This window comes from Cyanistes caeruleus, chromosome 20 (assembly GCF_971803275.1).
Source record: "Cyanistes caeruleus chromosome 20, bCyaCae1.hap1.1, whole genome shotgun sequence".
In the NCBI taxonomy this organism is placed as follows: domain Eukaryota; kingdom Metazoa; phylum Chordata; class Aves; order Passeriformes; family Paridae; genus Cyanistes; species Cyanistes caeruleus.
The window spans coordinates 9,605,452-9,627,678 of NC_141720.1; the positions used below are offsets into that span (position 1 = coordinate 9,605,452).

General features: G+C 42.8%; 1 protein-coding gene across 1 annotated transcript in view; it reads left to right on the forward strand.

The window, feature by feature from the left end:
* The window catches only part of SCAI (suppressor of cancer cell invasion), a 33,246-nt gene that overhangs the window by 4,927 nt on the left and 6,092 nt on the right, over positions 1 to 22,227 (forward strand). The window contains exons 3-15 of the mRNA XM_086858751.1: positions 3,484 to 3,545; positions 6,632 to 6,763; positions 12,767 to 12,862; positions 13,466 to 13,552; positions 14,092 to 14,190; positions 14,845 to 14,941; positions 15,701 to 15,799; positions 16,422 to 16,574; positions 17,401 to 17,502; positions 18,072 to 18,173; positions 18,799 to 18,877; positions 20,932 to 21,031; positions 21,499 to 21,580. Of these exons, the coding sequence (XP_086714877.1) occupies positions 3,484 to 3,545; positions 6,632 to 6,763; positions 12,767 to 12,862; positions 13,466 to 13,552; positions 14,092 to 14,190; positions 14,845 to 14,941; positions 15,701 to 15,799; positions 16,422 to 16,574; positions 17,401 to 17,502; positions 18,072 to 18,173; positions 18,799 to 18,877; positions 20,932 to 21,031; positions 21,499 to 21,580 (1,290 nt within the window). The remainder of the gene's footprint in view (positions 1 to 3,483; positions 3,546 to 6,631; positions 6,764 to 12,766; positions 12,863 to 13,465; positions 13,553 to 14,091; positions 14,191 to 14,844; positions 14,942 to 15,700; positions 15,800 to 16,421; positions 16,575 to 17,400; positions 17,503 to 18,071; positions 18,174 to 18,798; positions 18,878 to 20,931; positions 21,032 to 21,498; positions 21,581 to 22,227) is intronic.

Consider the following 22,227-nt stretch of genomic DNA (forward strand, 5'->3'; position numbering starts at 1 on the left):
AAAGAAACACTTGTGTCCTCTTTCACATTGCTTCTGCACCATCTTCTGGAGATTCCTAGACTCTGATGACCCAGAAATTCTTCTTTGGTCTGACTTTGAGCTTGAGCCTATTTTTAATAGCAAACCAGTGAAGTCAGTAGAAGAGCAGAGGCCCAACTGTGATGACAGTTTTAGCCTGTGCCCTTTGTTCATCCTATACACAAAAGGTCGTGAACTGCAGTCAAAGAGGGATCACAGAGGGCGCAGAACAGACAAAGGTGGAACAAATTGTCAGTGGCAGAAACATAAAGAAGGGAAGTGAAAGTTTTGTGTTCTGAAGGCGATTGAAAGCCACGTGCATCCCATGGTGAGATCATGTCTCTTGTGTTCAAAGTGAGTCTGCCCAGAGTGAATTCAGAGGAGTCTGCTGTTGAGGTGTGGCTTCCATGATCTCAGTGTAGGAGGCAGGAAGGGAATACACGGTTTCCATGGCATGATGTTAATGAGCACCTCCGCATTTTTCTGAGAGAAAAGATGCCAAAGCTGCAGTTCTGGATACAGACAGGTGTGCTTCTAAGCAATAAAAGGATTTTAAAAGATGTCTGAAACATATGAAAAGCCTGATTCCAGACGAAGCACTTACTTGAAGTTAAAATAATGGGATTGACACTGCATATTGTATTTTCTGACTCATTTGACTCAGAATGGAGTTGAATTTGTGGTGTTGCCTATTTTCCTACTGGAAATCATGAGACTGTTCCTGTTGAAATGTCACAGGTAATGCAGAGGTGGCAGCTCCCCTTAACTCTGAGGTCTTATTGTGAGGCTGTTAGCAGATCTTCTCATCTTCTGATGTGCTGAGGAAGGAATTGTGCGTTCATGTGAGAGTAGTAAACTTTCAGTTTGCAGTAATACAATTTGTGCAACTTGTATAACAGTTCTTGTGTAACTGTGAGTGCCTGCTCTCTGCCACTTCCACTGGCCACAGCAGTGTGCAGCTGGGGAATGTGCATGCGTGGGTTTATCTTGTGTTCTTACTTATCCCCTGCCTGCTCCTTTCCCTTTTTTCAGGAAAGCAATTACATGATCAGGGTTCCTCTTTTTTCTTTTTCTTCAAGCAGCTATCAAATCTCTTGTCTGATGTAACTGTTGTTGCTCTAGGGAGAAAGGTCCTGAAGATTATCTCACAAGTAACTTTCACAAAATTCAAAAGAAGTTGAAGTAGAGTGATGTGTTTAGTGCGTCTATTAAAGGGAAGGACAGACAGAAGAAAGTCGTTGTGTTGTAGGAAGCATCTGGCCAGCTCCTCAGAACGTGTGAATCACCAGGGCAGTGGAACCTTTCCCTGTGCTGGGAGATCTGTGTTTATTGGGATGCGAAGGGAAGGATCAATCCAGGTCCATGGGGGACCAGGCTGCCTGTCCCTGGAGGAGCGATGGTTGGCGCTGGCTGTTCCTGCACAGGAGTGTGGGTGTGTTCATGCACAGGCTCACTGGCCTTTCTGTGTTTTTATTATTTTTTTAAAGTGACTTCCCTCTTGCCTAATCTTTGGAGGTAGCAGTATTTTTGCAAGTTAGCTGTAAAAATTCATTTAGTAGGAAAACCAGCTTCTTGGAGAATTCCCAATAGGAGGTAGTTGTACCTAGTTGTATTTGCATGTGATTTTATCAGCCATGCTGTAATTTTTATATGAAATCAGGCTTTCACCCTTGTAATTCATATCTCCTTAGTGCCCTTTGAAATAAGCAAACTTCTAGGCAGAGAGAATATTATTTGACCAGCATTATCAGTTAAATACAACACCTACTTGTTTCTGTTTCTTAAGTTAGAGTTGCTTACCATTGTGGCATTCAGACAAAAGTGTCCCCAAAGCCCAGACTATGTCTTTTTCCTTGTGCAGCCCATGTGCACAGAGCACTGAGCAGAGCTGGGACAGAAATGCTCCAGTTGTTCTCTGAGCTGGCCCTGGCCATTGCTGTCCACTGGGACTGAGCCTTGCCAGGAGCTCAGGTGTGGGCTCAGCCTGCTCCCAGATGCCTCCTGCAGCATCCAACGAGCTGCTGGAAAAGGAGCTGGATTTGTCTGGAAGAGCTGCAGCCACTGCAGTGCAGACATGCCCTGAGGTGAACAGTGGTTGGGGTGAGGAATGTCTGTGATTGGTTCCAAATTTTACTAAAAACCTTGGAATAATAAAGAAGTCTCCCCCCCGCTCCCCATTTTATAAAGAAATGGTTTGATATATAACTGCTCACTACCATTCCCTCTGAATTCCTGACTCTAGCAGGCTGTGAGGTTTTCAGTGCCTGTCTGGGGGAATTGCCGATTATTTATTTCAGTTTTTCTTGGGCAGAACTGAGTGGTGTCTTGGGAACTTCAGGGCAGTGGCTCTTGATGGAGAGTTAGGTATTCTGGCAAGAGGAATGAATTTGGTTTCTGATGCATTTTGTGTTGTCTGAGGCTCTGTCAGGACTAGCACTCTGAGTAGATCACATGGAAACACACAGATGGTTTTCCCAAAACGTGCAGTACAGTGTTGAAAAAAAAACATGAGACATGAGTGTGCCAGTCTGCAGAAGAAAAGGACAGGCAAATAGGAAGCCAAGGTAGGCATCCTGCTTGGTGAAGGTAAGATCAGCTGATTTTTGATAGAGTTCTGAGGCATGATGGATCCAGGCTTTGTGTATGAACGATCAGGAGCTTAGTTTTATCTGTATTGTTAATTTTCAGATAAGAAATAGATACCAGCTGGGTGTCTGGCTTTGTGTCGCATCCCCTTTTGGCAGTGATGCTGTGGGAGATGTGTCAGGATGAAAAGTGGAAAGAGAGCTGGTCTCTGACTCAAGGTTTGACAGCTTTAAAATCCTGATAGACGGGAATGTGTTTTCCACCATTGGTTTCTGTAGAGAGCAGTTCTAGGAACATCTTAGCTTGGGGGAAATCCTGTATCAAAACATAGATGAACAAAGTGTGTTTGCTTTTGGTTTTTGGTTACCACTTGTGCCTCTAAGTGGGAAGCATTTGAAAACCAGTCCATAACTGAGAAGAAATTATGGCTTAAATAAAGGCAGCTGGGTTGTACAAGTGCTCTGTTGGGAGGTCAAGGTGCCATGTCCAGCCAACTGCTGTGCAGCCCCAGTAAACTGCTCCTGATTCTACTTGTCCTCGCTGATACATGAGCTTACAGACCCCTGACATCCTCCTGTTCACTGTGCCCTCTGGTTACACCACAGCTGCACCTCCAGTGTGTGAGGTTTTATTTGCTCCTACGCGTTGGATGGGAAGTTATGACCCTCCCCTTCTAGCAGGCAGCTGAATGGCAGCTTACAGTGATGCTACCTAGCAAATCTGAGAGGATGTAATGCACTCATTGAACATATCCATGCTGGGCTTGCATTGTCATTCCCTCACGGCTACGAAGCCTGCCTTGCTTTGCAGGCCTGAATCCCAGGGCAGGGCTAGTGGGGAGTGCATACCATTAACTTCAGCATTCTTTTTCCCTTCCAGCTAAGCCTGGAAAACCTTAGCCAAAAGACAGCAAACCACAGGGAAGTGGAGACGTGTGTGATGTAAGTGACATCTGACTTTAAAAATACTGGCCAGCACCATGAAACCTCTATCCCTGTCCTGTGTCCCTCCTCCTGCTGCCCTTCAGCTCCAATTTTAACTGCCATCCTCTGGGATGTCTGTGAAGCTCTGCTGCCTGGGTGTTGCAATGGGATGGATTTCTAATATCCAACAATGTATTGCATTAAGAAAACCTGGAATTGTGTGTTCTGAGAGCTTGTAGGGAAGAACCTGGCACACCACGTGTGGGGCTTGGCTAGCATGGGTTTTCTGCCTTGTATGGCCTGAGGAGTTGGCAAAATCTGAGACAATAATAAGTTCTGCTGGAAGCCACCATTTTCTGACTTATTCTAACAGTCTTTTAAACCAATGTTTCAGTGTCTCCTTCTGCAGACTCTGGAGAGCATTTTTTTAACGTGTTACTTAAGAAAAATTGTCATACAAAACAGCCCAACAGTTTCTTTTGCATGAAAGAAAGCAAAAAGCATCAAACAGAGAACAAGACATTAAGTAGGTGATATTCCTGCTATAGTTGGGCTGTCAAAACTGGGAGAACTGTCTGTCTGCAGACGAGCACGGATCCATGTGATAACTTCTAGTATCAAAGGGAAGGAGAGGTCCCCGCTGTGGCTGTGTTCCTGGTTGCTTTTTATTTATATTGTTCATTTGGAGCTGAGCAGTCCCTTAGGAAAGGGCAATGTCAGGAGCTGTATTCCTCCCTTTACTGTGCCCACTTGCTGTTCTAATAATAATTCTCCCTCCTGTCTGTACTGCTGCTGCATTACAACACAGTCCTTAGTGCAGGAGCACCTCCTCCTCTCCCGAGCTGCTCCTGATAGTAGCTCTTCCTTTGTACAGCACCAAATACCACCCCCTCCAGAGCATGATAAGCCAAAACCAGTGCATGAGATAACTACTTCTATTTTCCTTCTCTGTCAGCTGGAAAAGCCAGCTTCACATATTTTTCTTGCCTTCCAATACCTTTCACATTGGCAGGCTATGGATTTTCTTGTGTATCTTTTATTGATTGCATAAATGGCCTCTTCACAGTGGGTCTGGTGAACTCCTTGCATGTGAGAGCTACTTGGTTTTAAAAAACAACCCAAAGCCTAGTTGGTTTTACTTGCCTGGGCCAGGGCTAACACGGTTATGTTGGCAGTGCTTGGGGTTGTTGGGTAGTATATCTTAAAGATAGTGTAAAATAAAATTCACTTCTATGAAATGAAAAGACTGATATCTAGACTGTATGAAACATACTTTGCAGCTTAAGCAAGCTCCTCAATTTTTGCAAACGTATCTGAAGCTGCTGTGGAGTGCCTGGACTACCACGGTGGAGCACAGAACCTACGGGCTCGCTGCAGGATTTAGGTCACCCTTGCTGTGGAGCACACAGGACCTGGGGTATTGTCCCTCTTCCTGAAATTTCTGAATCACCTCCTGGCTACTTCTTGGATCTGTTTTTTAGGTCTCACTGTTCACTTCAGTCTTATATGTTGGTGCTTTAAGTACTTGGTGTTGTTTGTTCTGTGCTGTGTAAATGTGAATGTTCAGAGGTTTCAGACACAGGCTGGTGCTTCACAGTCTTCATGTCCTTCTTGCCAGGCTCATGCCAAAGCTTGTGACAACTGGGTGGTATGTTCTGCACTCTGGCACCCATGTTGCAGTTACCTGAGTACAGAGACACTTTTTACCTTTTTCTGGAGCTTTTCAACAAGTGGTTTGTGCAGTGCCCCCATGGCCTTGCACTGGTGCTCTGATGCGCTGTCACATGGGTGTGTATAAACAAGTATATGTGGGCTGCATCTTGTCTAAACTGGGAAATCATGAGACTGCTTGGTTGGCAGGATGGCCCTCTAACTTACCCCAAAAGCTGGGTGGAAACTGCCAGTTTCTTCTGCATTTGTTGGGCATGAAATATTTGTTCAGGGAAGCATTTCTGAAGCCTCCTTATTTATTGTGAAGAATTTTTTTGTGACAGTTGCTGAAAGATGCTTCTGGGTGCTTCCTGATGGCTGGAAAGAGTGAGCTTTGCCATTTCCTGGCTTGGACTGGGGTATGTAGGTAATTATTTGTGCAGATAGCATCCAAATAGAGCTGCTGCACAAATGGAAGCTGGTTGCTTAACAGAAACACTTACCAGAACTGGTAGGGAAGCTGCTGGAAGTAAAAGCTCTGCATTTGCCCAGTTAGAGGTGTGTTTATCTTGCACAAAAATCCTGAGCATGGCAGAGCTGAAGATCTAGCAGCCATTTTCAGAGATGTTTGGTTGTTGCTTCTGCTGCAAAATCTGTAGCTCATCTTTGTAGGCTCAAAAGGAAAATTTGATATCTGTGTATGTCTGGATTAAGATTTTTAAAGCCACTCTGCCTCTGTAAGCTTTCATATTCCCTTGCTTACTCAATTCTACAATTATCTACATTATATCCTAGTCTTTTTTCAGATGATTCTTGTACAATGTAACATTTTACTCATGTGAAGAATAAAAACAGATCTGCAGGTATGAAACAGATCTGCAGTTATGATTGTTGGCAATGCCACCATGGAATCAAACAGTTAGGAGGATGCAGAGAGGAAGGATGGTATGGTACTTTTTAGCATTTTGGCTAAATTTCCCTTGTTTTAGCAATAGGAGCTATTGAGCTACAGTTTTCAGCATTTACAGAAGAAAATGAAATGTAAAGAGAACTGTGGCTGGTCTCTAAATACAGCTGCAGGATAAATACCTCTGCAGAAGGCAAATTTGGAGAGGATTTATTTGTCCAAGTGTGAAACCTGTGTGTTGTTTGTGCTACAGTCCTTTCATTGTCAGTTTTGTGTTTGTGAAGACAGTTCTCAGAGTTATTTTATTTTGTGACTGTTGTACCACTGATACTTTTCATTTTGCTGTATTAACTAGTGCAGTGTGCAGTAATTAGTCCCATGCTTGGATTCTCAGCTGTTTTTTTTTAAATGAGTCTTGGGAAGAGTAACCTGTGGAGAATTGCATGCTCTGTGTTACATCCCCATGGAACTGAACATGCATCTCAGTCTGGATGAGTTCATAGCAGCCCTTGATTTTTGAGTAATATGGCTATTTTTTTCTTCATAGGACTGAGCTTGCCATAAAAGAAATCATGTCATCAGGGGGAGCTGAAGATGATATTCCTCAAGCAGAGAGAAAAACTGTGACAGACTTTTGCTACTTACTGGATAAATCTAAGCAGCTCTTCAATGGCTTAAGGTTAGTGGATTTTTGACAGTATTCCTTCAAAAAAGCCTTGGAACACACACTGCAGTGTGTGATGCTGAAGTGAATTGTACAGTGAACATTTCAAACCCAAACCCAGTAAGTTTGTTTAGGAGAGAACAATGCACCTCTGTATGGGTACTTTTGGACTATATATGTAAGAATGTTTGTAGGAGCAGAGATTCCAGTTTCTAGTACACTAGAAATTGGAAATCCCATGAAATTGATGTGATTATTACTGAAATGGTGTGTTTGAAGGCCACAATTAAGGATGAGGTGTGACTGTGCAGTCCACAGCATCCAAATCCAAGCCACTACTGTCTTTGTGAAAAAAATAAGGATGAGGAGGATTGGTCTGGATGCGAGGAAAGGAAGAGAGGGAATATCTTTGGGGAAGAAATTTAGGAAGTGATAAACAGAAACATTGAAACCATATCCTGTATGTGTCTGGTGAAACAAGTACTTAATCTGAGCTGTGGAGAAAGGTAAAATCTACATTTATCTACTAAGCAGCTGCAACAACAGCTGGAAAGTCTGACTGGTTTGTCTGCAGAGAAATACATGTTTGGACAGTAATATGGATATCCTGTTTATGTCAATATATGCTGAGTTAAACAGCATGTATCCAAAGCTGCTTTATTTCTAAGCTTTGCTGTAGTCTCTTAAGTAATGGGTTTGAGCTCATATCTGGTTGGCAGTTCAGCCTCTTACTGGTTTCTGAGTAATGCTGTATGTTTGGGCCCTTATAGCTTGCTGTTAGTCAAACACAGATGGTTAGCAAAGATGCTTTTAATTCCTCCGCCCCCCACTATTGATAATCCTTTCATGTGCTTTAGAAGTTGATTACCAAATCCAAAACAAACATTTTGTGCTCCAAAATCTGAATGGCAAATGGGCAGTAGGGACAAGGAGTTCTTGGTGATTGTGTTTGACCCCCCCGCCCACCTCCCCCCATGAAAAACAGTCTAAAGCGAAAGGATTGAGATCTTGAGACCAGGATTTCCAGGACTATATGACATTACATTGGCTTTCTGATAGATTTTGCTTGAAATTTTGGATTGAGTCACTGAAGAGTACAAATGAACACAATTCATGTGTGGCTGCATGCTGCTCCAGTTCAGATCAGAGAGGTGGCAGAGAACCTCCAGCCATTCTGTCTCTGCTTTGGCCATGGAGGGAGGTACTGCTTGTATCAGATTTTGAGATGAGAGATGGAGTTTCTCAGTATATCCACAGTACTTTTCCAGAAAGAAACATTCTTGTCCAGCTAAATGAAAAGAAAATGGAAAATAACTTTGGATGAAGTATGACAAGTGAAAATAGAGATGGGATTAAGCAGCCAGTTCTGCCGTCTGAAAATAGGAACACTGCAGAATGGACACCTGCCTTTGTCCTTACTGTAACCTGGCACAGTTAGTTCTTACACTTGACCACCATTTCACCTCTAAGACCTGTGATTCCCATGGGCATAATGACAGGATAAAGCAACATTATAATTCTCAGGTATCTTCTCTGTTAGTGCTTGTTCTCTGGGGAGTTCACCTGGAAATGTCTTGGCAAGCATCCCAATTCTTAGTCCAGTTGCTTGCTTTTCCCTCCAGCATAATAAATGCATTTGATTCATGCCTGACACCTTCTGTTTTGAAGATGATGATGGCCTTTGCTCTGTGTTTTATGCTATTCTCTTGCCCCTACCACGTTTCATAGAAAAGAAGTAATGGGGGAGGGAGAGGAGAGCAATAATTTCCTTCCCAAAACCTCCTTTGGGCACTTCAGCTACAGGGAGCTGAGCCTATAGCTGTGTTGGCAGCTGCTTAGCTGTTGCTGCTGCCAAAAATTGCAAGGGCTCAGCCTGCCACGTCTTTGTTTCAGTAGCATTTCCTTCCTCTCTTCCCAATACAGATGCCAAATACAGCATTTGAGGAAAACATATGATGGTCTGCCAAGGTTGCTGCTCGAAAGTGTACTTTGTGCTCGTGCTCCCAGTGATAGCATCCCCTGTGGCCGTGCCTGCTAGGATAACCCAGGGGGGCTGTCTTTCTAGTGTCTCTACTCTGGGCTATAAGTTGGAATACACTGTTAATGAAGTATGTTGCGATGGTTCTCTTCTCCCCTTTACCCACTCCCACTTGATTTTTTTCTTGAAAAAGGCTGGGAAGAGGGAAGGTATAAGGAAGCAGTTTGTCATGGTGTATTGTCACTGATATTATTTTCTTTTAAATGTTAAAAAGTACTTAAATGTGTTCAGTATCACAAAGAAGCATGAAACTTCAAGGAATTTAAAAACTTTCCATAACTATATTTTAGGGTAGTGATTATCCCTTTGTACTGGGCACTGGTGAGACGACTTGTCCTGTTCTGGGCCCCTCATGGCAAGAGAGATTCTGAGGGACTGGAGAGTGTCCAGGGATGGGAACAAATCTGGGGAGAGGTCTGGAACACCAGGAGCAGCAGAGGGAGCCGGGGGGCCTCAGCATGAAGAAAGGAGGCTCAGGGGGTACCTTCTGGCTCTGTGCCACAGCACTTTGATCCCACTGCTGCCCAGGTTCTGGGAATAGGAGCTTGTAACTACTACAAGCCCATGAACATGAAAGGAAATTACCTCTTTTTATCACCTGTCAAAACTGTGAATGTATTTAAAGCTTTGAATGTTAAATTTACAGTTATTGTAGCCTTCTCCTTTGAAGCGTACTGCTGAGTCTCTAGGACCTTCTCAATATCTTTAATGTCCCTATGTGACAACTTCCATGTGGCACTGGCCAAACACACCTCAGCACCTTTAATTTGGTTTCAGCCAGTATTACCTGGCAGCATGACTGAAATGAACTCCTGACAGAATTAATTATGAGCATGTAAGTAGTGCTGGTCTTTGTGGAGACAAAGAGTACAGCAAGAATTGGATAAAATTCTGGATTGTGTGAAATTTATCCACCAGCCACACTAGTGCAGCAAGAGAACCAGTCTTCTGTGCCCAGTGTGAGAAACCCGTCCTTCTAGAACATCAGTTCTAGAGTATCTTCACATCACATTTGGAATGTTTTAAAAGCCAAGAAATTTGAGATGGTTTCCAGTTGTTGTTGCAGGCTGTTGTACTGTCCCGAATCAAATCTCCAGCCCCTCCTCTGCATTTGGATTAATTTGGCTGCCTCTTAATCCCTCCTGTGGTGGTGTTCAGCCAGAGTGGGTGCACCCTGCTGCTGTCTATGAGCCAGCAGCCTGGGCTGGGCACACCCCACGGGAAAACCTGCTGCCTTGGTCTATCCTCACTGCTCTGCTGTCCTTCTGTAGAGCTGGAAGTAGCAAAAATCTTGCTGTAACAGGTCTTGAGGTCTCAAGGTGGGTGTATAATTGCTTCTGGGTCATGTATTCCCTGTCTCCTGTGGTGGGAGGAGCTGTGTTAAAAGGCCACTCTGCAATCAGCTGAGGCTTTGGGATTCTTTTGGGCTATTTCTTACCAAATAGTGCACGTCCCCATGTTCTATTAAAAAAACCTGCACTAAATGCCTTCTTTTGCTTATGCATATGTTTTCTCATGGCAAAATTTCTTGGTATGTGGGAGCAGCATGTGTGATGGTCAGCACAGAGCAGTAAAGGGGTGGCAGGAAGGGCAGCTCTTGTCTACGAAAAGCTGTAGTGAAACCACAGTAATGTATTGTCATAAATGAAGTTTTATTACAGCCATGTCAGAATACTATCAAAAGAACAAGTGCTACTGTCTGTTTCCATGGAGATCCTTCCCGTTCCCTGGGGAGCTGAGGAATCCATGGTATTGTGCAGCTATGCCAGCTGCAATTAGGCGAGCACGAGGAATATCCGTGTGGACACCCAGCAGCGGCTGTGGACAGCAGCGGCCAAACACACAGACTCTGTACCCACAGAGGCTTCTTAAAACACCACCAATTTTCAGATGCTCAAATCTGATATAGCACAGTTAGTTGAGCTGGGTTTCATGTTTAGGTTATGTTAGAATGTTTAGGCTTGTGAAGAGGAAGGTGTGGGATGGGGAGGTGACAGGTGAGGTTTAGAGAGTGTGTTAATTAGCTTATTAATGAGGGATAGATGCATGAGCATCATCAGCCCATAGTTACCTGCTTATTTCTTAGTTTGTGCAGATACCAGTGTTTGAGGGAAGGGTGTTTTCTTGGGTTAGGGTTCTTCAAGTCAACTTGTTAATTCATTCATTCTGCAAATTAGTGCCAGGGAACTTTTATTTGTATAATTAAAAAAAAAAAAAAAAAAATTTTAGTGTTGTATTTATATTCTTTTTTTATATATACTTTAACATTGAATCTTGTGGATGTGCTAATTAAATTAAAGCTACCTCTTGCTTTGCATATCAAAGTCTGTGCTGTATCTTGGGTGTGTGTTTAGACAGTGCCTTAGCTTCTTTCGTTTAGCTAAAATGTTTACGTCTATTACAACAAGAGAAGGTGGTGAATTGTTCCTTGCAGAAAATGCTTTAAATTTGCATGTGTTTGTGTCAAGCTGTATTTGAATGAAGATGTTGGCACCCTGAAGCACATATTTATATTCCTGTTTACCCCTTGCTACATCAACATACGTTGCAAGATTTTGAGCCAATTACAAGCTTGAAGGGATTTTTTTTGTTTTTCAATTTGGTAAAATCCTGCCCAGATTCCTTGGCATCTTCATGGAATATCAGCACCAAGTACTGGAATGCTTTCCCAGGCTGGTGAGAGCTGTAGCTGGTAAGGGATTCATTTTACTTGTAGTAGCTGAGCTAGGTCCCTTCAAGCTGTGTGGGAAGTACAGTTGGCTGACAAGCAGAGGAATATTAATTTCCTTTCCTACCTCGGGTGCTGTTAAAGCAATTACAGTGAGCAGAAACAGGCCAGAATGCTGCTCTGAAATGGTGTGTACTGCTCTGCTTCTCTGACTCCTTCGGAGTACATGGCAAGGTTTCCTAAAGGTGGTGCTTCCCTTGGTTTCTACCCTCCAGGCTTGGAAATGGAATGTGCTGCTTTTCTGTCTGCTGAAGGTGGTACATGAACCAGCACAGTGATTTGAGAGAGAATTCCTTGTGGAAATCAATCTTGAATCAAGTGAAAGAGGATTCTGTCTTGGAAAACCTGTGCTATTTCCACTTGTAGGGTTGTGCACCTTCTTCAAATGAGCTTTAGTGTAGATGTGTGCTCAGTGGGACTCGGGAGTTTGGTCTCCCCTGTTGCATTTGTTTCAAGATTCAGGTCACTCCTGGGAAATGGGAGGAGTGAGGGTTGAGGGCACAAACCTTTAAATTAAAGCCAAAATCCTTAGGAATATGTCATAGTTGTGGGGTGGAAATATACAGCAGCAAGGAAATTGAGGGGAGGTGGGAGAGCAGAACTGAACTGGGTTAACTGACTCACCTTGTAGCACTGGAGACTGATTGGAAAAAAAGCAGAAGTTCTCAGGTTGTGTCTTGTCACTGGCTGAGTTAGAGGGTGACAAATGTGGTGATGGTGTAGCAGAACCCAGTGAATGTTAACTGTGAGCATCCATATGCTGGCCTGACCTGGTGATACTGGGGGATGTCATAGGCTCTGCTTCTGAAACAAGGCAGTATCCATCTGAAAAAGATTATTTCCTTAAGGATTAACAATAAATATTATCAGTCTAAATTAACTAATTTCCACTGGGTTATTCTGCTTGCTCTTGGGTAGGGTTTTCCTGTATTATGGTATTTTAGCAGTGCAGTTTGTCTTTCTGTGCATATAACCATAAAATGACTTCTCTTTTAGCAAAATTGTAAGATGTTTTTCAAACACCTGTTGCATGCAGGAACATGATTGTTTCCTATTTGGAGAGATCCAGTAACAACAGGTTTTGAAAAACTGGCAGTCATGGTTCTTGTAGTTCTAGGTGCGGGCAGAATTCTAAAGTATGTCAAGTGAATCCTGAACAAAGCAGTTCTGACTTGGACACAAACATGCTCCTGTCATGTTGGGCTGACTGGATTCTGCTTTTTAATTCTGCTTTTGTCACTGTCTCTTGCAGGGATTTACCTCAGTATGGGCAGAAGCAGTGGCAGTCCTATTTTGGGCGAACATTTGATGTTTACACCAAACTCTGGAAGTTCCAACAGCAGCACCGGTAAGGAAATGTTGTAGGCAGATGCGTTGTGTGGGTTTAAGTGCAGCTTTAATCTCTGGAATGCCCAGGGCCTCAGCTAAGATTGAGATTTCACTTTGTTGTTCAAGCATGAAGGGAGGGAACAGCTGCTTCCTGCAGTGCTCACAGTCTATTGAATTAAAATGTTGCAGAGTGTTCAGTGTGACTTTTTTAACAAACCCTTTTGCTCTACCTGAGTGTGTGGCGCTTTAATTTCTTACTGAGGAGGTGATGGATTCTGCAGAGCAGAATCTGGAATGGTGTGAAGTCTCTTGCTGCAGCGTGGGCTCTGATCCTTCACACCTTCCTCTGGCTACATAGTCTGAATGTTCTCCTGGGAAGTTGTGACCTTTTGTTGCATTTTGTGCAACTCACTTATGTCTGGTTCTGGCAAGTTTATGCAAGATAAATGGCCCTTGTTGTGGGGTGTGTGTGCTGTTGGCTCTGTGAGGGGCTGCTGCTGGCAATGCTGCACCAGTAATGAAAGCTGAATTTGGCCTTGCAATGGCTCTTTGTCTTGTCTGGTGGGATGTTCTGGGAAATTTGGGAATCCTTTTAATTTTTCTTTTCTCTCCTGCGACATAGACAAGTATTGGACAATCGGTATGGGTTGAAGAGGTGGCAAATTGGGGAAATTGCTTCCAAGATTGGGCAGCTCTATTACCATTATTAGTAAGTAAGCACAGAAGAGGATTGAAGAGGGCAATGCAGGGTTAGTGGCAGCTGCATGTCAAATGTCTGGATGCTCAGTCAGGAGGAATCAGTGATTGGGCTGAGTCACGGTGCCTGTTTCTGAATGAGGGTCCTGGGGACTGCATGGGGTGCTGCAGGGAAGGGCCCCTGTGAGCCTGGTGCTGGTCATGCTGGTACTGCCCAAGGACTTCAATCCTGCCTCCAAAGTGTCCTCCATGTGTGCTGCATTGGAATGTTGTGCAAAAGTGTGATTTAAAAGTTTGGGAGCTTAATGTTCCTTTAAACTGTTCAGTGACCCTGTCACCTGTACATGTGGGTGCAAGATGGGCAGCTTTGATTGTTACTTGAAATGGGATCCAAGCTCTGACATCTGCCTTCCCAGAGCGAGTGTGGCTTTCATACGGTGGCACTTGAGGAGGGAGTTCTGCCATGGATGCCCATGGCTGAGGGGCAGGAAGGGAGGGTTTGGCATGGCTTTTCCTTTGAGGCAGTGAGCTGATGGCCTTGTTCCTTTGCAGCCTGCGCACCTCCGAAACCAGCTATCTCAACGAGGCTTTCTCCTTCTACTCAGCAATTAGGCAGAGGTCCTACTACTCCCAAGTCAACAAAGAAGACAGGTATGTCTGAATAGAGGCCCTTGCTTTTTCAAGACCAGAAGGTGTGTAGAAACGGCAAGGAACTCTAAACTGTAGGAACACAACTAGGATAAAATCCATGTTGTTGAAGGAAGTTTCTTTTAATCCTTCTGCCATGGTTGAAAAATTCAGGATAAATAAGAGCTGTGCTGTATGACTGGAAGAATATTCTGTTACCTGGTCCTGGATAGAAGGCTATTAGCCCCAAAGTTTTGTCATTTTAAATCCTGAGCAGTATCAGTGCCAGGAGTCGTGATGTTGTGGGTGGAAGATGGGTCAGCTGGGCTGAAGCAGAGGAATCTATATGATTCTCATCAGGCCTTTCAGGGGAGCAGCAGCTTGTACTGCAGTACAGCAAAGTTTGAAGAGCCAGCCATGATATCTGACTCCCATGCCCCTGGCATGTAAGGAGGCTATGGCTTTCTTAAATTTTTTATGTCCCTATGCTCAATTTTAACTAAACCTCCAAGCAGCCAAGTGCCTATTCATCAGCACATGAGTTCAGTCAGAACTCTTAATCTGCAAGTGTTCAGCCCTGCTCTGGTCTTAAACTCCTCCTCTCCCTTACCCCTGATACCTGCCTCTGTTCTATTTTGATCTCAGATTTGGCTGTGATGTTTTTGTTGTTGTGTCTAGGCCCGAATTAGTGGTTAAGAAGCTGCGTTACTATGCAAGGTTTATAGTGGTTTGTCTCCTGCTCAACAAGATGGATGTTGTAAAGGACCTTGTAAAGGTATGCTAAAATCAGGATAAAGGGGCTGAGGGGTAGGAGGTTGCTGATCCTTGCTTTTCTAGTCTATCTCACATCCAACATAGGGAATACCTTCCTTCCATGATGCAGACATTTAATAATGACACTTTAAGATCAAGTGGTTTGGTAGCATTGTTTGAACAGCAAGTAAAAATATTCCAATAGCTACAGCCCAGAGAGGGAGATGCCCTGGAAGTGCAGCAAAGGAACAGCAAGCTGCTCCCCACAGCATATGCTTCCCAGCCTCTCTGACAACCTCGCTTCAAGCAGTTCCTGGGCTTGACAGCTTTGTGTAGGTTGCATTGCTGTCTGTGTCACAGCTCCCTTGAACTGCAGGCTTAGCTTAGCACGGCTAAACCAGCCACACCATCCCCTTTCTCAAGGTATTTAAAGTTACTTGCAAGCTGAAATTTGAGTCCTTGGTATCCGTAGCTTATGGTAATAAGCAGTGACATAGCTGTGAGTGGGATAATTATACTTACATCCAGATATTCTTTGCATTTGGACCTACGTAAAAGACAATTTGCATTGCCAGAACTCAGTGTAACATTGGCATTCTGTCTGCTGAAAGAGCGCGTTTTGGCTGGCATGTTAGTCAGGAGTATGCTGCATATGTTCTCAAGGAATTTATTTATTTATTATTCTTAAAGGCCAGCACATCTCACCAAATATAAGGTTACTGACTGCCTGTTAAAGTCTGGTTTTAGGACTGACTGTGTCTGTCTGAACTGTTTGCATCAGGAGCTGTCAGATGAAATTGAAGACTACACACATCGTTTCAATACTGAAGATCAGGTGGAGTGGAACCTGGTTCTTCAGGAAGTGGCAGCATTTATTGAGGTGAGAATACCATTCCCTGTAGTTGTTTCAGAGCTTCCTGTCTTATTGATGGAAGTGTTCCTGTATCACCACATCTGTGAGGGAAACAGGTGTGCCAGTGCAGGGACAGGATCCTGGTCCCATGAATCACTGACACGTGTTCACAGGAATATTTAAATATTGCCAGAATGAGTGGCAGCATTATCATTCACTCTCCTCCTTTGCTATTCATTTCTACAAGGGAAGTAAGCTAAAATAGGCAAGCTAAAATTATTATGAATGTAGGAATATTTAGTTTATTCTGCATGAATTTGTAAGGTTGTTGATGACATTTGACTCCTCAGGCATAGTGAAGCTGAAGCAGAGTCCATGTTGTTGGAGGCAGTGTGCTTTTCTCTCTGCTGTACCTTGTGCTTGTCACATGTATTTCTTGCAGTCTCTAAGAACTTTGCTTTTCCAGCTGGGAAGGCTTTACCCTGTAGCCTGCATACAAATACATAGATACATGTATGGAAAAGTAATTTAAAAAATCTGCCTCATTTGTGAAATGTTTATTGTAAGTGCCAAGATCTGTGGACTTCTCTCTGACTGCAAATCTGTATGCTTTCCTGAATTCTTGATTTATTCTGGTTGCTTTTTTTAGGCAGACCCTGTCATGGTTTTAAATGATGACAACACCATTGTAATCACCTCTAACAGGCTTTCTGAGACGGGAGCTCCGTTGCTGGAGCAGGGGATGATAGTGGGACAGCTTGCTCTTGCAGATGCGCTCATTATTGGGAACTGCAACAACCAGGTAAAGGAAATTCTGTGCACCTGGGTTTGCATCTTTGGAGCCCCCCCATGACATCCCTTCTGATCATACAACAGAGATTTCCAACAGAGGAGAACATTGAAATATTTTTATTGTGATGGTTCCAGTAGTAGCAAGAGGAAGAGGGTTCTCAGAAATAAGAGCTAAAAATGAAATGTTAGATATGAGACCTGTGATACAGACCTCTTATTGCTTATATTCAACATGTCAATTGAGTAGATACAATTGATTTTCATATACTGGTTTATTTGTAACAACATGCAAGCATGGGAGACCTCTAAGAGACCTCTAGAAAAAGCTTGACTTAAGCTTTCATATGACTCACTCCAACTTGTTGCAACTTCATTGGCAACAGGAAGAGGTTTTCAAAAGACATTCTACATCCTGTTTTCAGATGATAATGATAATGTAGTTGTACAAATTTCATTACTTCTCTCTGAGCTCTTTTCAGGTAAGGGAATTGTATTCAAACTACACTTCATCTGTCTTTGTCAGATTTTTTTCTGAATTCATAGTACATAGCCATTTCAGCACCTGAGTTGTACACATCCCAGAGAAGCCTGTAATTTGGAAGCAGGGGTCTGCAGTACAGTGACTTGGCCTGGTAGATCAGTAACAAATAGACTTTGTCTTCTGTGAGCTCTTCTAGAAGTCAGTCACAGCTCTTTAGAGATTCAAAGATGACACTGACAGATCCCTGAGAGAGAATAGTCTCTCTGGTGTGCAGTGTAGTCTCTTAGCTGGTTTATTCCAGAGAAATTCTGTTTAATGTGTATCAGGCAGAATAAACTGTGTGACTCTCTTGCAGGTCAAGTTCAGTGAATTAACAATCGACATGTTCCGAATGCTGCAAGCCCTGGAGAGGGAACCCATGAACTTGGCATCACAAATGAACAAACCTGGAATGCAGGTGAGTTCCACTTCAGTAACAAACCTGACAACACATCTTAACTGGGTTTTTTGTTTGATTGATTGGTTTAAGTAGTGCACTCCTTCAGTATTATCACTGTGCAGAGCAGCTTAGTAAAGGTGGTGTAACCTTGACTAGAAATTAGTGAAGAATAGCTCAAATCCATGAACTGATCAGGTTGCTAAATCATCTGAAAGTTAATGTTCCCTTCAGAGAAAGCATCAAGTGTTCTATCTGGGGCCAAAAGAAAATATAAAGACTTTTAATTTATTTAATTGAGATGAAGTGTGAATTTTGTCACTAATTTCTTGGGTGATACTTGAGAAAATAAGAAAGATTTAGTTCACAATTTTCAGTGAGGGGTAGTATAAAGTTCTGGTTTGAGTACTGTGCATCTTGCTTTATTGTGTAGTAGGAAATGCAGAATGATGAGATGCAGACCATTTGTGTGGGTAGTGTGTTGGAGATGAGCATTCTAATAAGCAGGATTTAGAGGGTTATGAAACTGCTTTGATAATATCTGGTTGTTGGGGTTTTTTGAGTAGTATTTTGTTTCTTTCTTTTAACAGGAGTCAACAGAGAAACCAGCCAGGCGGGAAAACCCCCACAAATACCTACTTTATAAACCAACTTTCAGCCAGCTATATACATTTTTAGCAGCGTCATTTAAGGTTTGTGAAATCAGTGAATTTATTTGTAATAAAAAAATACCCAGGACTGCTTGTGAGACTGAATGAAATGTGGATTCCACTGATCTGGAGAATAGAAAAATCTTAAGAGTATTCTTTCATTTCCTAGCATGCAAAGCACAAACCAGAATCAGGGAAGTGCATCAGGAGGTTGTTGCTCTCGAGCACTGTATAGCTGCAGAATCTCCAGTCCTCTATCCCATTCAAACTGTAAACAAAGCTTCCCTTGTGAATTGTCTGGGAGTTGGGGTCTGTGTGGATCTTGGAAGCTTTTGGGTTCCATATCCTGGAGAGCCTCAGATCTGGACAAATAGTAAAAGACTGTGTGGAAGCAGATGCTTTCTCAGTGCTGCTTGGAGCTCTGATATCAGCCTAGAGGTTTGTGTGGAGGAAAGTTAGAGACTTTTAATGAGGTGACACTTCTGGTCTGTTGGAAGGGGTGTAAATAGTGGGGCAGGGCAAATCCATGTACCAAGAGCAGAGTGGAGGGGAGCCAGAAGCAGTAGCACAATTATGATGACAATGTGTTTGTGAAGGTGATGATTCAGTGTTAAAATAAACTTGTACCTTTCTTCCCTTGCCACTGGTCCCCTTGTTTGTGTTCCAGGAGCTGCCTGCCAACAGCGTGCTGCTGATTTACCTGTCTGCCACGGGCGTGTTCCCATCAGGTCGTTCGGATAGTGAAGGTACAATAAAGGAATGCTCCCTGTCATGAACAGGGCTTGAATTCTCTTTATGTTCCAGGACAAGTGACCAAGAAAGATGTCACAAAGCTCCTTTTAAAAGACAAGTCAATTCGATTCTCCTGTCTACTTAGTAAGATAGCCTTTATTTTCCACAAACAGTAATTTAATCTTTGTGTTTTGATTAGTGTGCATTAACCTGAGAACTTTTCAAAGGACACATCCAGTTTTTGATGCATCTGAAATATTAAAAGCCTTCCAATTTTGAAGACCACATGGCTCAGTTGATGCATCAGCACAAAGTTCATAAAATGGCTCAGTGGCACTCTGATTCTTTCCAATGCCCGGCACCAGGAGAACGTGTGGCCCGGACATGGGTGGTGAAAGGACTCAAGCAGCTGCAGGGACTGGTCTATTTGCACGCTCATTAACCTGACAATTCAAGCCCTTCTCATGATTTTTGACAATTCCCCTCACCTCACCCTCCTGTTCTTTTCAATCTAGCAGAATATTTGGATGCAGCTGCAATGTAAAAGCTGAAAACTGGTTGGCTGAAGTAAACACAGTCCAAAAATCTGTTTATATAATTCAAGAAAAAAAATCAAAATAACTTTTTAACATCCTAAATATTGTAAAACCTCATCTGTTTGAGACTTGCATTCCTTTATAAAGATGCATGCTTTGTCCTCCCCAGTGCATGATTTATAGAGCTCTCAAAATGTTAAAAGAAAAAAAAAATCCCTGTCAGCTTTGGATGGTGGCAGTGATTTTTTTTTTAAATGCTTTTAACATTTTACTTCTGCAGCTTGGTGATAGGTCCTAACTGAAGTGTGTTCTCTGAAGCCTGTGGTATGTCCCCCTCTCTGCATGTATTGTTTCAGCTTAAGACCTTGTGGCAGAGGCACCTGGGCTCAGCCACCTGAGGAGCTGCACAGCCAGAGTGCAGCTTTCCCTCAGTGAATCCATCACAACTGCATTCTTTTAATAAGGCACTGTGGTCTGCACACACTTCTGCCTTATTAAAAGGGAGAGCAGCTGCAAGTTGCACTGTGTATTGCCTGCAAGCCGTGTGTTTGGCAGACCATGTGAGGTGTTTGTAACAGTGCTAAATTAATGTTTGTTCTGTTCCTGATTTTGTATCCCCAAAGCTTCCCTAAAATGGAAAGGTGCCTTGTATCCAAACCTGAAAAAATTGCATTTGGTGGCCAAATGTGGGTCAGCCAAGTCTGCAAATGTATGACAGAATGAGGAAACCCTAATACTTTATTTTACTGAAGTTAGTGACATTTCATACCCATACCAATGGCAGAAATATTTCTTGGTATCTTGTAGGATTTGATATTTTTTATAGCCATTGCTTTTGTCTTTGCTCTCCATTCATTCAGGGGGTAGCTCAGTTTTGCAAATTTATATTCAGCTTACAGTGGGAACACATGTCCAGGGTTGTGTGTATGTGAAAATTGTGAATTCTGACTTTGAAATCTTGAAATACAAACCTTTGCTGCAGATTTGAAATCTGGTTAAAGCTGTTTTGTTCCTTTGTCATTCTCTGAGTTCTTGCTTCTCTCCTTTGCAGTGTTAGAACTGCAAATGACAGTAGTATTTCTAGTCTTTTTTATTTATTTAGCCTTGTTTTTTGATTAAATTCTGAATCTGGAATATGAAAATTCATGCAGTAACTTTACAAAGGTATTGCTTTTCCTGTATCAGACATTTAATGGGTTTTAATCTTTTTTCTCTGTAGTGTAACAAGAGACAATATTTGGGTCATTTGCATTAATGTTTGTGGATAAATAGTGAATAATTAAATTAAAAGTTATGAAGTTGCATTCCTTGCTTCTATTGGATAGATGCTGGAATTTCTAAAAAAGCATAAAAAGGAATATGCAGTTAGTGAAGTCTTCACTTTCCTCTTTCCCCTCCTTACAACTGCAGTAGTTCAGATTCCCTTAGTTTTCTGGGATTTCTTGTTGCTTTCTCCCTTTCATGTAATCACTAAATATACTAGCAGGGGTGAGTTGCCCCTGCTGATTTTAGCTTCCTTTTCCCTCGTGAAGGTCCATATGATTTTGGGGGTGTGCTGACCAACAGTAACCGGGACATCATCAATGGGGACGCCATCCACAAGCGCAACCAGTCCTACAAGGAGATGCACTGGTGAGTGCTGTGGTGCACACCTGCACATTCACAGGAGTTTGTCTTTAGTAGAGAAAAATGCATCACCGCCTCTGGAGCTCAAACTCCTTGGTGCAGGACATCATAATGGGACTTGGCTTAAACACTTAGAAATGAATGTGCAGCTTTAAATGATTGTTTAAACATTTCAGCCTTACTTATGGAAGTTAGTTAATATAAATTCTTAATTACTGGCAAACTTCAGATCAGTGGTGGATGACCTCTCAAGAAGTTAAAAAATCTCCTGAACTAATAAGTCTCACAGCCTGTATTGTAGACAAATACAGACACTAGTGCAGTTGTTCTCTGAGGATGAATATGGGTACTGGGTCATGGGGAATCATTCTGCTTTTTATCTGGCTGTGGGCAACTGTGTGGCTGAGACACTTGTGCAGTGTCAGAGCTGTGCAGCAGTTGTGGTGCAGTAAGGTGTCCCTTTCTTTTTGCAGCCTTCACCCTGGAGATCTCTACCCTTTCACCAGAAAGCCCCTGTTCATCATCGTGGATTCTTCCAACAGCGTTGCCTACAAGGTAAGGCCCTTGGAGGCACTTCGTTGTGTGGTAGGATACAGTGCCAACCCCTAGTTAGCTTACACTTTTAACAGGCTATTTTTTTAAACAGTTTGTATTCAGTCTTTCTTTTCTTTTGAGGTTGTGCATGCTAGTCAGGATCTGACCCTATGAATAGGAACAAGAAGGAGAAGCACATGAACAGCCGCTCATTGGAAAGTAATAAATCCTCCTGGAGGGAAAAAAGGTTCAAGATTTCCAAGGTCTGGTGGGAGGTTTACTTTTGTTTTATACCAAAGACAAATCTCGGTGTGTGTGTGTGTATGTGTGTGTGTATGGGGGAGGGAGATAACTAATATGCTTTTCTTTTTTCCAGTCACCCAACATTCAGTTGCTTTTAAGCAACAGAAAGGAGTCAAAGCATTGAGCCTGATCTTATAAAACATGGGGTGTCTGTGTCTGAAAAGTGTCTGAATCACGAAGTAACAAGCCTCAAATTAGCATCCAGTGTTACTGTAGAGTTGTGTTTGCTTGGACACTGAGCCTCCTTCCTGGGGTGCTCTGAACTTACAGTAGAATTGCTCCATGCCACGTCACCTCTGGGGATCTGCAGTTTGGGTAATACAGAAGTAGGCATTGCACTCATGGTGGCCAGTTGAATCTGGAGA